Source organism: Patiria miniata, unplaced genomic scaffold (genome assembly GCF_015706575.1).
Source record: "Patiria miniata isolate m_02_andy unplaced genomic scaffold, ASM1570657v1 HiC_scaffold_2, whole genome shotgun sequence".
Lineage (NCBI taxonomy): Eukaryota > Metazoa > Echinodermata > Asteroidea > Valvatida > Asterinidae > Patiria > Patiria miniata.
The window spans coordinates 2,552,270-2,565,187 of NW_024037058.1; the positions used below are offsets into that span (position 1 = coordinate 2,552,270).

Genomic DNA, 12,918 nt, shown 5'->3' on the forward strand with positions numbered 1-12,918 from the left:
ATAAATTGAAAAATATTTATATATATATATATTCCATTTCTTTACCCAGTGTTCGCCCAAACAGTTTAAAACTGGTTTCCATTGGGACCCTGCATGCAATATTATCTTCAAGCAAACTTGTATCCTCGATCCTGATTGGTCGATCCATGGCAACAACAGTGTGATATGAGGCTGTATTGCACGGTCCATATCGCACCCTGCGTATTGCGTATTGCACCATTCCAAGATGCGAGCGACATTCCAGCTGCATGCGCTGCGCTTAACCGCTGGAAGGTTCGTGTAAAGCGATGGTCCAACTTTACTGCGCGTCAAGTTTGCTTGAAGATAAATTCGTTATCACGCTCGCGTTCGTGGAACACGGAAAATGTAGTGCGTCTGTGTCCCACAGACGCACTACATTATTCCGTGTTCCACTCGCGTTCGCGGGATAACTTATAATACACACATTTACAAATACAATACAATAAAATATGATAAAATGAAGGCATAAATATGGGACTAATACATAATTGTATACATTGTAAGCAACTATTATGTATACATGTATGTTGTAAAGCTATTATAGTTACATGTACATGTACAGTGTGCAACAGCATTGCTAACAGGCTTTACTATAAGGTGAATTAAGTAAAGTGAACACAAAGAATTTGGACATATCTCGTGACATCAAGAAAATATTATTATATAATATTGGATGGCTTTGAGATGGATACAAGAATATATTGCACGGCTTATGACAATATTGCACGAATCGAAGACAAGTGCAATATTGTCATAGCGAGTGCCATATATTCTTGTATCCATTGAAAAAAAGCCATCCAATATTATTATTATTACTTATATCAGGCTGACTTGATCCGCAAGAAATACAATTCAGGACACTGTCTTCATTTCATCTTTTTTTGTCAAACTATTTGAAGCTACTGTAATTGTAGAGAACAGTGCGCGTATATCTGGCCTACTTCGCGCTGCCGCTGCACGCAGCGTTCCGTGTTGGACGGTACGCGCGCTACGCTCTGTTGAGTGGTTAACAACTGTGACTTTCTATGCTCTTGATTGTGCGGGAACCAGCGAAAATGCCCGGATGACTGCAATAATAATATTATTGCAGTCAACCGGGTACCGTAATATTGCAGTCATCCGGGTACTTTTTATGAAAGCATGCAATACGCTAATTTATTTTTACCGCTGGAAGCCTGATAATGATATATATTCGCTGATTACGGGAGGGGCAAAAAGCCTGCGAAAAAAACCTCTTTGGAGAAAATACGGGAAAATTCCTATCGGGCTCCTTATTATTATGGTTACCAAGTTTGTTTAATCTGTAGATCAGCACAGATTTAGATTTGTATCTCAGTAACAACAGTGAAAAAAATTACATATATTTTGCAAAAATTTACTGACTTAACCTTTTACGTAGTTCAGATTTGAATGACTTCTACTTCTACGTTGATACTTGGCAAAGTCCCCACATCGGGATATCACACCAAGGTTGCGCGTAAGACCAATGAATATCTAAGGTAGACTGAGGGTAGTTTTGAATTGGGAAAAGGAAGCAGAGGTGACTGATGCAGGGAGGTTGTTCCAAGTAGGTATTGTTCTTGGAAACAAGGAGTATTTGTAGACGTTGGTGCGAGTAGATATGTGACAATACTTAAACTGATGATAACTTCGTGTTCAGGAATGGCTATTGGAGTTACAAAGTCGTGTGGGCTGAGAGATGGTAGATGCTTGTGAGAGATCCGGTACATTGATGATAGTCGGGCGTTTCTTCGACGGGCTTCCAGTGACTCCCATTTTAGACCCTTGATCATAGAAGACACGCTTTCAGTGGGGTGATATTTGTTGAGGACATACCTTGCAGCTCGTCTTTGTATGGCTTCTATTTTGTTGTATACGGGTCCCATATACAACTGCAGTATTCCAGACGCGGACGTACTAAGGCAGTGTATGCGCATTCCTTCAGGTCTTTGGAGCAGTGCTTTAAGTTACGGCGAACGAGACCCAAAATCTTACTGGCGTTATTAGTAATTTTGTCAATATGTTTGTTCCATGAAAGCTTTTGTGAGAAGTAGAGGCCCAGATAGGAATGTTCTGCAACCATTGTCAAAGCATCCAGACCTAGTCTGTAGGTGGACTCGATGTTGTTACGGAGGAGAGATATGGTCATGCTGTGACATTTCTCGACGTTAAACTGCATTTGCCACTTGTCGGCCCATGACTTTAGACTGTTGAGATCTTGTTGTACCGGTAGTATAGCACTATCTTCAGCAGAGGCGATTGTTCTGTAGAGTAAACAGTCATCTGCGAAGAGACGAATACTAGACTGAATCGAATCCGGGAGGTCATTGATGAAGGTGAGGAAGAGGAGGGGCCCGACAACCGTTCCTTGAGGAACTCCTGAACTGACATGGCACCAGTCTGAGGCCTCCCCATCTACCACAACTGTTTGCTGTCTATCAGTAAGAAAGACTTGAAGCCACTTGTGGAGGTGGTTTTGGACACGGTAATGATGGAGCTTACAGAGGAGTTTCTTGTGGGGGACCTTGTCAAAGGCCTTGGAGAAGTATAGTATGATGGCGTCAACTTGTTTTCGCTGGTCCATGGCAGTAGCGATATCGTTCACTGTCGTGATTAGTTGGGTTTCGCAGGAGTACCCAGGGCGAAAACCGTGTTGAACTGAGTTCAAGATGTTATTTTCTTCATAATGATCCATGATGTGGCTTAAGACAATATGCTCAAGCATTTTGGAACATGTAGAAGTGATGGAGACTGGTCGGTAATTTGAAGGTTTCGAACGATCCCCTTTTTTGTAGATAGTATAGGTGACACATTTCCGATGAGCCAATCGTGTGGGATTTCTCCTGTATCCAGTGACTGTTGGTAGATTTTAGTAAGAACAGGCGCTATATTACTTGCATGTTGCTTGAGTATTCTTGCAGGGAGGTTATCTGGACCGGTAGCCTTTGTAACGTCGAGCGACTGCAAAAGTTTAGGAACCCCTTGCTCAGAGATGGTCAGGTTAGCAATTTCTGGGTGGGAATATCTACCGGTGGCAGAGGGACATGTGTCGTCCGTGGTGAAAACTGATAGGAATTGTGCATTGAGGATGTTTGCCTTCTGTTTGCTGCTGGTAGTGATGTTATCCCCAGATTTCAAGGTAGAAATCCCAGCTGAATCATAACGTTTAGATTTGATGTACTTCCAAAAGTTCTTTTGGTTTTTATCGCTTGGATCAGAGTTAAGACTGTTTGTGTATTTCCAGTAGGCGCTTTTAATTTCCTTCTGTACATACTTCCTGAAGTCACGGAATTTGGTCCAGTCCTTTGGTCTGTTGGTAGCTTTGGCTAGGTTGAAGAGACGTTGTTTTTTCTTGATCCAATGCTTGATGTGCTGGTTTACCCAAGGTACGTTATGCCGTGAGCTGGTGGTCCTTGATGGAATGTGTTCAGTTTTCTTGAACCGACCTGGTAGTGGAATCATTGTTTAGAAACTGTTGACTGAAGGTTGTCATGTCCTCATGAAAATTTTTGTGGTTACCTTTGCTGAAAAGAAATATTTTGCGAGGTTTCTTTTGGTTGATTTTGGCTTTTAAGTTCATTCCCATGATACAGCCTCGTGGTCAGTATGAAACCAAACTGGGATGGGAAGTGCAGGCGAGATCTTTGATGTTTCTTGTTGGGCCACAAATTCTTGTCGGGTTTCGCACTTGTTGCTTGTAGTAACTTGTTGAGGTCAACAGGTGCACATCAGCGTAGAAGATGACGCAAAGCCGAAATTCTGCAAAGCCAGACCGGTACCCTTTGCCATGAAACAACAAGTGGAGGATGAACTCGATCGACTCCAAAGAGACGGAGTCATCGAACCTGTCACATTCTCTCGTTGGGCATCCCCTATTGTACCCGTGATGAAAGAGTCAGGGAAACTGCAGATCTGTGGTGACTACAAGGCCACAGTAAACCAGTCAGTTAACACTGATACTTACCCGCTACCTCGCATCGAGGAACTGTTTGCTGACATGTCAGGCCGGAAGACCTTCAGCAAGCTGGATCTCAGTCATGCCTATCTCCAGCTTGAATTTGAGGAGGAGTCACGTGAACTCCTTACCATCAACACGCACAAGGGGCTATTCCAGTACACGCGTATGCCCTTTGGTGTATCTGCTGCACCTGCAATCTTCCAGAGGACTATTGAAAGTCTTTTGGCAGACATCCCCCAGGCAGTCGCATTTCTTGATGATGTGCTAGTCACAGGAAAGACCGAAGCAGAACATGTCGCAAATCTCAACAAGGTCCTGAGTCGACTTCAGAGTGCAGGACTCCGTCTGAAGCACGAGAAATGCGCCCCTGATGTGGTGTATTTGGGGCACCGTATCAACGCAGCAGGCTTGCATCCTACAACAGAGAAGGTTCAAGCTGTCAGGGATGCACCAGTACCACGTAACGTGACAGAGCTGAAGTCCTACCTAGGACTCTTGAACTATTATGGCCGATTCATGCCGAATCTGTCATCAGTTCTTGGGCCACTCCACTCGCTGCTCAAGAAAAACGTCCGCTGGTCATGGAGGCCAGTATATGAAGAATCCTTCCGAGCTTCAAAGGATTTGCTGTTGTCAGCTAGAGTGCTTGTGCACTATGACCCAGGTAAACAGTTAGTATTATCTTGTGATGCCAGCCCGTACGGTGTTGGCGCCGTGCTAGCCCACCGCATGCCCGATGGATCTGAGCACCCAGTCGCCTACGCTTCGCGTTCGCTTTCGCCACCAGAGCGAAACTACTCACAGCTGGATAAGGAGGGACAAGCAGTGATCTTCGGGGTGAAAAAGTTTCACCAGTACGTGTACGGTCGTCACTTCGAGATTGCTACCGATCACAAACCGCTGCTAGGACTGTTCAGTGAGGAGCAACTAGTATCCCCTATGGCGTCGTCCAGAATTCAGCGCTGGGCCCTCACACTCGCAGCTGATGACTATCACTTGGTGTACAAACCAGGTCACTTGAATGGCAATGCTGACGCCTTAAGCAGATTGCCACTGCCGGACACCATTAGCCATACTCCGGTTCCAGCAGACTACGTCATGATCATGGATCGCCTTAAATCTACCCCTGTCAGTCCAGACAAGATTCGTCTCTGGACTGGAAGAGATCCAACTTTGTCACTCGTTCGCACCTACGTTATGAACGGTTGGCCACGTGACTGTCAAGATCAAGGACTGAAGCCATACACTTGCCGCTCAGAGGAGTTAAGCGTGCAAGATGGCTGCATCTTGTGGGGATCTCGAGTCGTCATTCCCCCACAAGGCCGATCACAGATTCACGAAGAACTACACGATTCACACCCTGGAATCTCGCGAATGAAATCACTCGCTCGCAGCTACGTCTGGTTGCCTAGTATGGATAAAGACCTTGAAGATAAGGTCTAGCAATGTTCAGCCTGTCAATCCTCGCGGAAATCGCCACCAACTGTTCCACTCCATCCGTGGGAGTGGCCAAGTCGTCCATGGTCGCGCTTACACTTGGACTATGCTGGTCCATTCATGGGCCGGATGTTTCTTGTTATCGTTGATGCACACAGCAAGTGGCTGGACATCCACGCTATGCACACTGCAACATCGCAAGCCACAGTAGAACGGCTTCGTCAGACTTTCGCGACTCATGGACTGCCAGAACTCATTGTCACTGATAATGGCACCAACTTCACCAGTGCAGAATTCGAGAAGTTTCTGCAAGTCAATGACATCAACCATGTCAGGTCTGCCCCATTCCACCCTTTGTCAAATGGTTTGGCTGAAAGGGCGGTCCAGTCCTTCAAAGCCGCTATGATGCGCATGAAGGAGGGCACTGTAGAGACTAAACTGTCACGTTTTCTGATGACATATCGCGTGACACCACATGCAATAGGGTTATCCCCAGCAGAGATGTTGATGAAACGCCAGCTTCATACCAGACACGATGCAGTTAGACCAAACATCCAATGTCGCGTCGACAACAAGCAGCTAGCACAGAAAAAGTACCATGACAAGCGTGTCAAACCTCGTACTTTCCATACTCATGAGGCGGTCTTTGCTGAAAACTTCGCCTCTAGTCCTCGTTGGATCCCTGGTTTCATCACCTCCGCAATCGGTAACTACATGTACACTATTCAGCTTGAGGATAGTCGTGTCTGGAGACGACATGTAGACCAGATCCGACCCCGCCAGGTACCCGCGACATCCGTCATTGATCCTGTCGTACCTATGTCTTCAACAAGGGTGGAGGAGTCAGACAGAAACGAGCCTAGTCCCAGTAGGAAGGAGGAACCTGCACATCCGGTGGATCCTGACAAATCTCAGAACAATCCACCAACACCACAACCTTGTTGATCTAAACGCACGCATAACAAACCAGATCGATATGGGTTCCCAGATCTGTAACTGTTGGCTAGAACTCACAGATTGATTGCATGATTTACATGTGCTGTTTAATTGTTGACCTTATTTAGGTTACTCCAGTTTAAATGTTCTGAACTGTTTCAAAGTTGACATTGTTAAGATTGTTTTGGTTAACAGTTTAAAGTGTTTCATGTAAATGATTGAAATGCCAGTCTAGACTCATCACGTGATTATGGGAAAATTGTATTACGCTCATATTCAAACATTGGACATTACTTGAACAGTGCCAGTTTTAAGTGCAAAGCATCAAGTCATTAAGCAACCAAATTTCCAAACTATCTCATGCATGTGTTAGGAAGAGATGTTTAGTAACCTTGTAATTTCTAATCAGGAAATGTTAGGTTCAACTAAAGGGGGAGGAGTTGTAGTAACTTGTTCATCACTGAAAGTGTTATAGCGCCCTCTGTAGTTTGCCACTGAAAGCCTGTAACTGTGTGTTCCAATATGGCTGCCCACTGAGAAAGTCACGTAGAAATAAACAGTGTTTGCAACTCCCAAATTAGTGTTTTTGTCTGGTTATAACATTGCTCTAGATCATGATCACTACAGATATTGAGCAGCAAGGAACATGTAGCAGTTTCATTTCCGCCTGCTTTGACAGAGGATGATGACCAATCAATATCTGGGAGGTTGAAGTCACCTCCCAAGAAGATGATGGCAGATTTGTACATTTGCCTAATTTTGTCAAGAGAGTCATTTAGTTGATACAGGTTGGAGGTATCTGTCTTGGGTGGACGATAGAAGGATCCAATTAGTAGGGGTTTTTGACCTCGCATACTTATTTGGATCCATAGCAGTTCCGCTTCGGTGTCCAAAAACTCACATCTAGTGGGAAGCAAGGTGTCTTTAATCATTATGAAAACCCTCCTCCTCGGATGTTACGATCCTTTCTGATGATGGAGAAACCGGTAGGGGTAACTTCAGCGTCGGTGATTGAATCATCAAGGTGTGACTCAGTTCCGATAACTAGATCGGGCTTCTCTGATTCAATGAGGCTTTTGAGAAGAATATGTTTGTTTTTGAGGCCATTGCAGTTGACAATGATAAATTTGATTTTGTTTTGTGGCGGTTGTTTTGGTTGATTACGACAAGCTTTTTGTTGGTTTTTATGATGACCAAACTGGTGGGAAGGAGTTGATTTGGACGGAGTAGAGATTAAGTCTGGAAGACCAAGAGAATGTGTCATGTCTGTGTCATGTCTGTGTTGTCTAGTAAAACATCAAATGAGTCAGAGAGTGACAAGTTGAGAGAGTTGCTAAACAGAGATGAACTGAAAGATGGCATCCCAAAATTACAGGGGGGGGGGGGGGGGACGCTATGGACCTGGACAATACAATGTTTGCTGAGAAGTTCAGCAATGGCAAACTCAACAAATTTGGGGTGTTCTAACCTAGATCGGTTGTTCTTGGCAAAAAATAAAGGGAATCTTACAGCCTGACTCAATCACATCAATCACATAATTCACTAGCCTTCATACAATCCTTCCAATAATCTAAGCAGGTAATTAATCTACTTTGTACTTCTTGCGGAGGAGAAGGGTGGCCTTAGCAGTGTTCCTAGTCCCTAACTTCTAGTGGCTGTTGCTGGTCCATTACTGTCCTTGCTGACGCTGTCAAGTTTGGAGGGGGTGGGGCATGCTGATCGCACCTGGCCTTGTTGTATATATGCTGCACTGGAAGCGTATGCGGTTGTTGAAGGCTGCTGCGCTTCGGTAGGGACGAAAAAATGGTTGCTGTTGATAAGCCGCCAACGGCCTTGGTGAGAATGGCATGGTGATGGGTGTCTTGGTGCTGCCGGGACGCTTTTTTGGCATCGGTTTCTTGGCGGCAGTGGCTTTCTCTGCTTTCTTGATTCTCTTCTCGTCTGAGGAATCGGAGGCCAAGTCTTCGGCAACACATTCTTTCACGCCCCGACCTAGCTCTGACCAGTCTGCGATGCGGATCAGCTTCTGGTGTTCCTTTATCCCATGATGGCCGCCTTGAGATTGTTCTTGGCTTCTTCGATGTTGAGTGCGTCGACGTTCTGAAGTGCCGTCTCGAAGAGCGAAAGGTTTTTTTTCACAATGTGTGTACTGCTGCTGGTTTCCTTCCCTCTTTAGGTTTGGGGCGTCCAAGGAGTTGGTAAGGGCCTGAATGGCCCGCAAGATGTCTTGGTTTCTTACGCTGGGCTGCGATAGCAAGGAGCTGTCTTCTAGAACAAAGACCGCATGTGGCTTTTTATATATCGGAATAGTTACGTAACAAACTATTGTGTGATTGCACCTGGAATTCCACTTCTGTAGGTCATCCATCCAACTACATGTAAACAACCTTCGGCATCCAACATCACTGCTAGAGGGTGCTATACTCAATTTGTATCCAAAATTAAAGTTTTTAGATTTGCCAGTATGGCAGCTATATTCGATTCCCAACATGCATTGTAGTTGGTCAGGTGACCATGAATTTACTTTTAATGGGATACATGTGCATGTCGTCGGTCGCACCACCAAGTGACGTATCATATGCACAAAGCCCATAGATGATACGTCACTTCAGTCATGGTGCACCCAACAATGTAGTTGGTAGGTTCAGGCTATAAAAACATGGCTTTGACTCAAATATGCAATTTTGTTTTGTTTTAAATAAAATGACATTGTATGATTAACTAGTATTTTAAAATCGGTTTTCATTGTGCCAACGCATAACAGAAATGATATTTAGTATTATCTACAAATGTACATTAGGTACAATGTATCTCCTCCTGCTACAATGAACTTGATTTATCAAGGGCACTTACATGTAAACAGCTGATGGCAGCCATTTTGGAAAGTGGTGGCCATTTTTGTCAAAGAGCAAACCTTAGTTGTCCCTATGGCCCAAAATCCTAAAACATGTAAATAATCTAACAACATGCTATTAAATGGCATGCTTCTATAGCATCAAAGACACAGTTGTACCATATACCGGTATTTCACATGTATCTGCAGTACCACATAAAATAATTATTTTTTCAGCCACTGACTTTTATTTGTACAAAAGTATACATGTGCACTGTTCACTAAGTTCTATTATTCAACTGTTCTTTTCATTGTTTACAGTTCAGGAGATGGTGGACCAACCTTTTGACACCAAATCAGACAGCTTCTATTTCGTTGACAACAAGCTAATTATGCACAACAAGGCAGATTATGCATACAACGGGGGCATAGGGGCTATGTGATGATTCATAGATGCAGCTTGGATATCAATTGACCCGCCTTCAAGTAGGTGAAAGATTATTTCTGCAAAGGACTCAAACAGACTACACATGGTGTGGATCCTCTTCCCAAATTGATGAAATACGTGTAGATCAAACTATGGTCAGATTAAGACCCTTGCAGCTATTATTATCTGATTTAAACCATGGTGAATAGAACACTGAATCAGTCAACAGTTACAATGTACATCTAAGTATCATCTAGATGTTCAAGTAATTGCTGTCAGAATCACTGTTAGGTATCTGCAGACTGCAAGTCAACTATTTTTTCAAGTTACTGTATTGTTATCCAAGGAAATTAACTGCTTACTTACTTTGGTTTTTGAATGCGAGAAATGATTTGGAGTATTGTGTGCCAGCTCTATTGGGAATCTTTATAGTGGATCTATATCTCCCTTGTGTATTTTGTCAAAATGTGTTTTAGTTCATACCCTATCACAACCTTTTGTTCCCCAAAACTTCAGAAACCCCAAATCGATCAATGAATACTACCAGACAAGAAATTTTTTTTTTTTTACTTTTCTTCTTCTAAAGGTTGTGTATGCACATCGTAATGAATATAGATTAGCATCAAAAGTGACTTTCGTCAGCTGCTGATTGTGAGTCATGCTGTCCAGTTAGATTGTATGCACGTGTTTCATACAAATGACTACAGTAAACTCCGGCCAAGTCGACATCGTATAACCCGTCAAATCTGACGAAAGTCGTGATCGTCTCTAATGCAGTTCCATTGAAATTTTCCTTTCTAAGTCGGCCTTTGTAAGTTGCCATTTCGCTTTAGTTGGTGTGTTACTTTCGGTCCCATTTCCTCAAAATCACAAAATTCCTCCATGCAAGTCGGCATCCAAAAAAAAATACACAACCACCACGTGTGCGATCAAAAAGGGGTTTCCCCGATACTCAATACCACTACCTCCTCTAGTCCTGCATGCATAAGCACTGTCCGTTTTGGGGGTCTTGTTATTGAATGAACTTTAACAGTACTGGTGAACAATGCACACATTAATTCATAACTGTACATGTACAATGTATGCAAGCATTCTGCACCACACTGTTAATGTTGGCCGGCCATCCTTGCTTCGTACGGGCATGGCTTTCTGTGATCAATACCCAAGCCTGTATGTACATGTATGATAATCATTGAGGATAAATTTGCTGGAATCAACCATGGATGTAGAAATAAACCAGGGTATAAAGCCTGTGATCCCATAATGGTACATTTTTTGGAGTATTGATTCCGATACAGATGTGCATAGCCGACAAAATGACGACTTACAGCAGATGTTGGCATTCGCGTAAGTCATCACAAATTCTCGGGTCCCGAGAGTGCCGAGTTAGCCTGAGTTTACTGTATACACATGTACCCAAGTTACCGTACATTGCAGTCTGAGACTTTTTAGGTGTCATAAAATGGATACAATTTGCTGTCGTGTGGCAAGATACATGTATGTAAACTGCACCTTGAAAAATGACTTCAGTTCCTGATGTGCTTTGTAATATAGTACACAGTAATTGTAATACACTATGCTAGACTACGTATTGTATGTATACTTACATGTACATGTATGTAGAATTGGAAATTTTGCCCCCCCCCTCCCTTTTGCTTCATGTTTTTGACAATTTTTTTATTATTTGTTTTTAAGTAACTAAAATTCATTTTTAGTTCGTCTAACTTTCTCTTTTCTTTGTTGTTGAATTGCATCTTTGATTTACATACTGTACAATCTTGACACCAAATTTGAAGACCGTCCTAATAAAGTAATCCCCTTGTATCAGATCCCCTATTAACTTACATGTAATAGATTCTTTGAAGTAAGAAAGGGCCTAGTTGCTCATCTCTCTATTTTGTACCCACAATTCTCTTTGATCACGGATGAACCATGTCAACCCGAAGCACTGACTATTTGTTATCTATTTTTACCAGTATTCAAGTGAGATTCTTTAAGCTGACACTGCAGAGATTTGGAAACCTTTTCAAATGTTTAAACAGCAATATACTCTATCGGACTACATCTGTAAAAAAACTCAAGTCTACACCAAAGGGGTGAATATGATGATCTAATTCTGATACTCAGCCATCCTGAAAGGTCCATTTTGTTCATGTACATACGGTACAGAGTTAACAAATGAAGATTTAAACATGAATACATTTCCAATGTTTAGTTCATCTGTTGTGAAAATTGTATGATTTCCTTTTTGTAATATGTTATTAATCTCACTACTGTTATGTTTATATTTAGTATACACGTAGGTCATAATGCTTCAAGCATTGAAGTTTGGTCTCATCTGGCACGCCTAAAGAAACTCTGCTTAACTTAACCTACTGTACATGTATCAAGCATGGATCCATCCGTTTATGTTCCTTTCAGTGAGTTAAAACCAAATTTGTACATGTTCTACTAGATATGTGCCACAATTAATCTGACACGTTGTACAATGTTATACCCACAGGAAGCAGATATCAAAGCAAAGTAATGATTTTGAGTTGCACACATCATTAGAACATTTATGCACTTAGAAAAACCCACTGAACAGGCACCCATCTCTCTTTGCATTATTCTTAGTCTTCTATTGTAAGATTTCTATCAACTGTGTGTAAATGAGTACACGGGATGGTGTTTTGGGGACGCATGATATACACTTTTGATCACATTTGGTTGTATTCAAATGTTCATGATCTTCATGGCAAGCAACTCAAACAGTTGTCTTGGCTCAAGACTGGATTGGATTTGCCCGATACATCAGCGGGTTCCTGACAAGCACGGTGGAGGTCTTGCGGATTCAAGATGACACAATCCACTCTTGGGAACTTACTCAGGAAAATCCAACCACACTTGGCATGCGTGAATTAGCTTAAATGGCGTGTGAGGTATAGTTGCAAAGACTGGATTGGATTCATCTTGTTGATAGCACCTTCTACCACTGGGGCAACTTAACCTTGCTTGTCAGGGACCGGCTGTTCTACAGGGATCAATCCAATCAATCAGGGATCAATTCAATCAGGGATCAATCCAATCCAGTCTTGAAACAAGACTACAAACACAGCAGTAATACATAGAGTAGTGTGTAGTCCCACACTAGATACAGGATTTGTCACGGTGCAGTGCTTTGAAAATTTAAAGCTTCATCCAAGTTTAGCATTGATTGGTTATTACTCACTTGTATTCAGATTTGCGTCCAGGGGCTGGAGTTGGAAGGGTTGCCCAGGAATGGGAAAACTGACTCAGCAGCTTTTGTTTAGTTTAATATGAGTG

The 12,918-nt window shown here is 42.8% G+C and overlaps 1 protein-coding gene across 3 annotated transcripts in view; it reads left to right on the top strand.

Moving 5' to 3' along the window:
* The window catches only part of LOC119726996 (protein unc-119 homolog B-like), a 39,715-nt gene extending 27,146 nt beyond the window's left edge, over positions 1-12,569 (top strand). Inside the window, exons 5-6 of one of the 3 annotated variants that reach the window (XM_038198858.1) lie at positions 9,507-9,671; positions 10,199-12,569. In XM_038198858.1, the coding sequence (XP_038054786.1) occupies positions 9,507-9,628 (122 nt within the window). In that variant the 3' untranslated portion in view covers positions 9,629-9,671; positions 10,199-12,569. Of the gene's footprint in view, positions 1-9,506 lie in introns of all 3 variants that reach the window. The other 2 variants (XM_038198857.1, XM_038198859.1) reach the window with 2 other exon arrangements.
* The last annotated feature ends 349 nt before the right edge of the window (positions 12,570-12,918 follow it).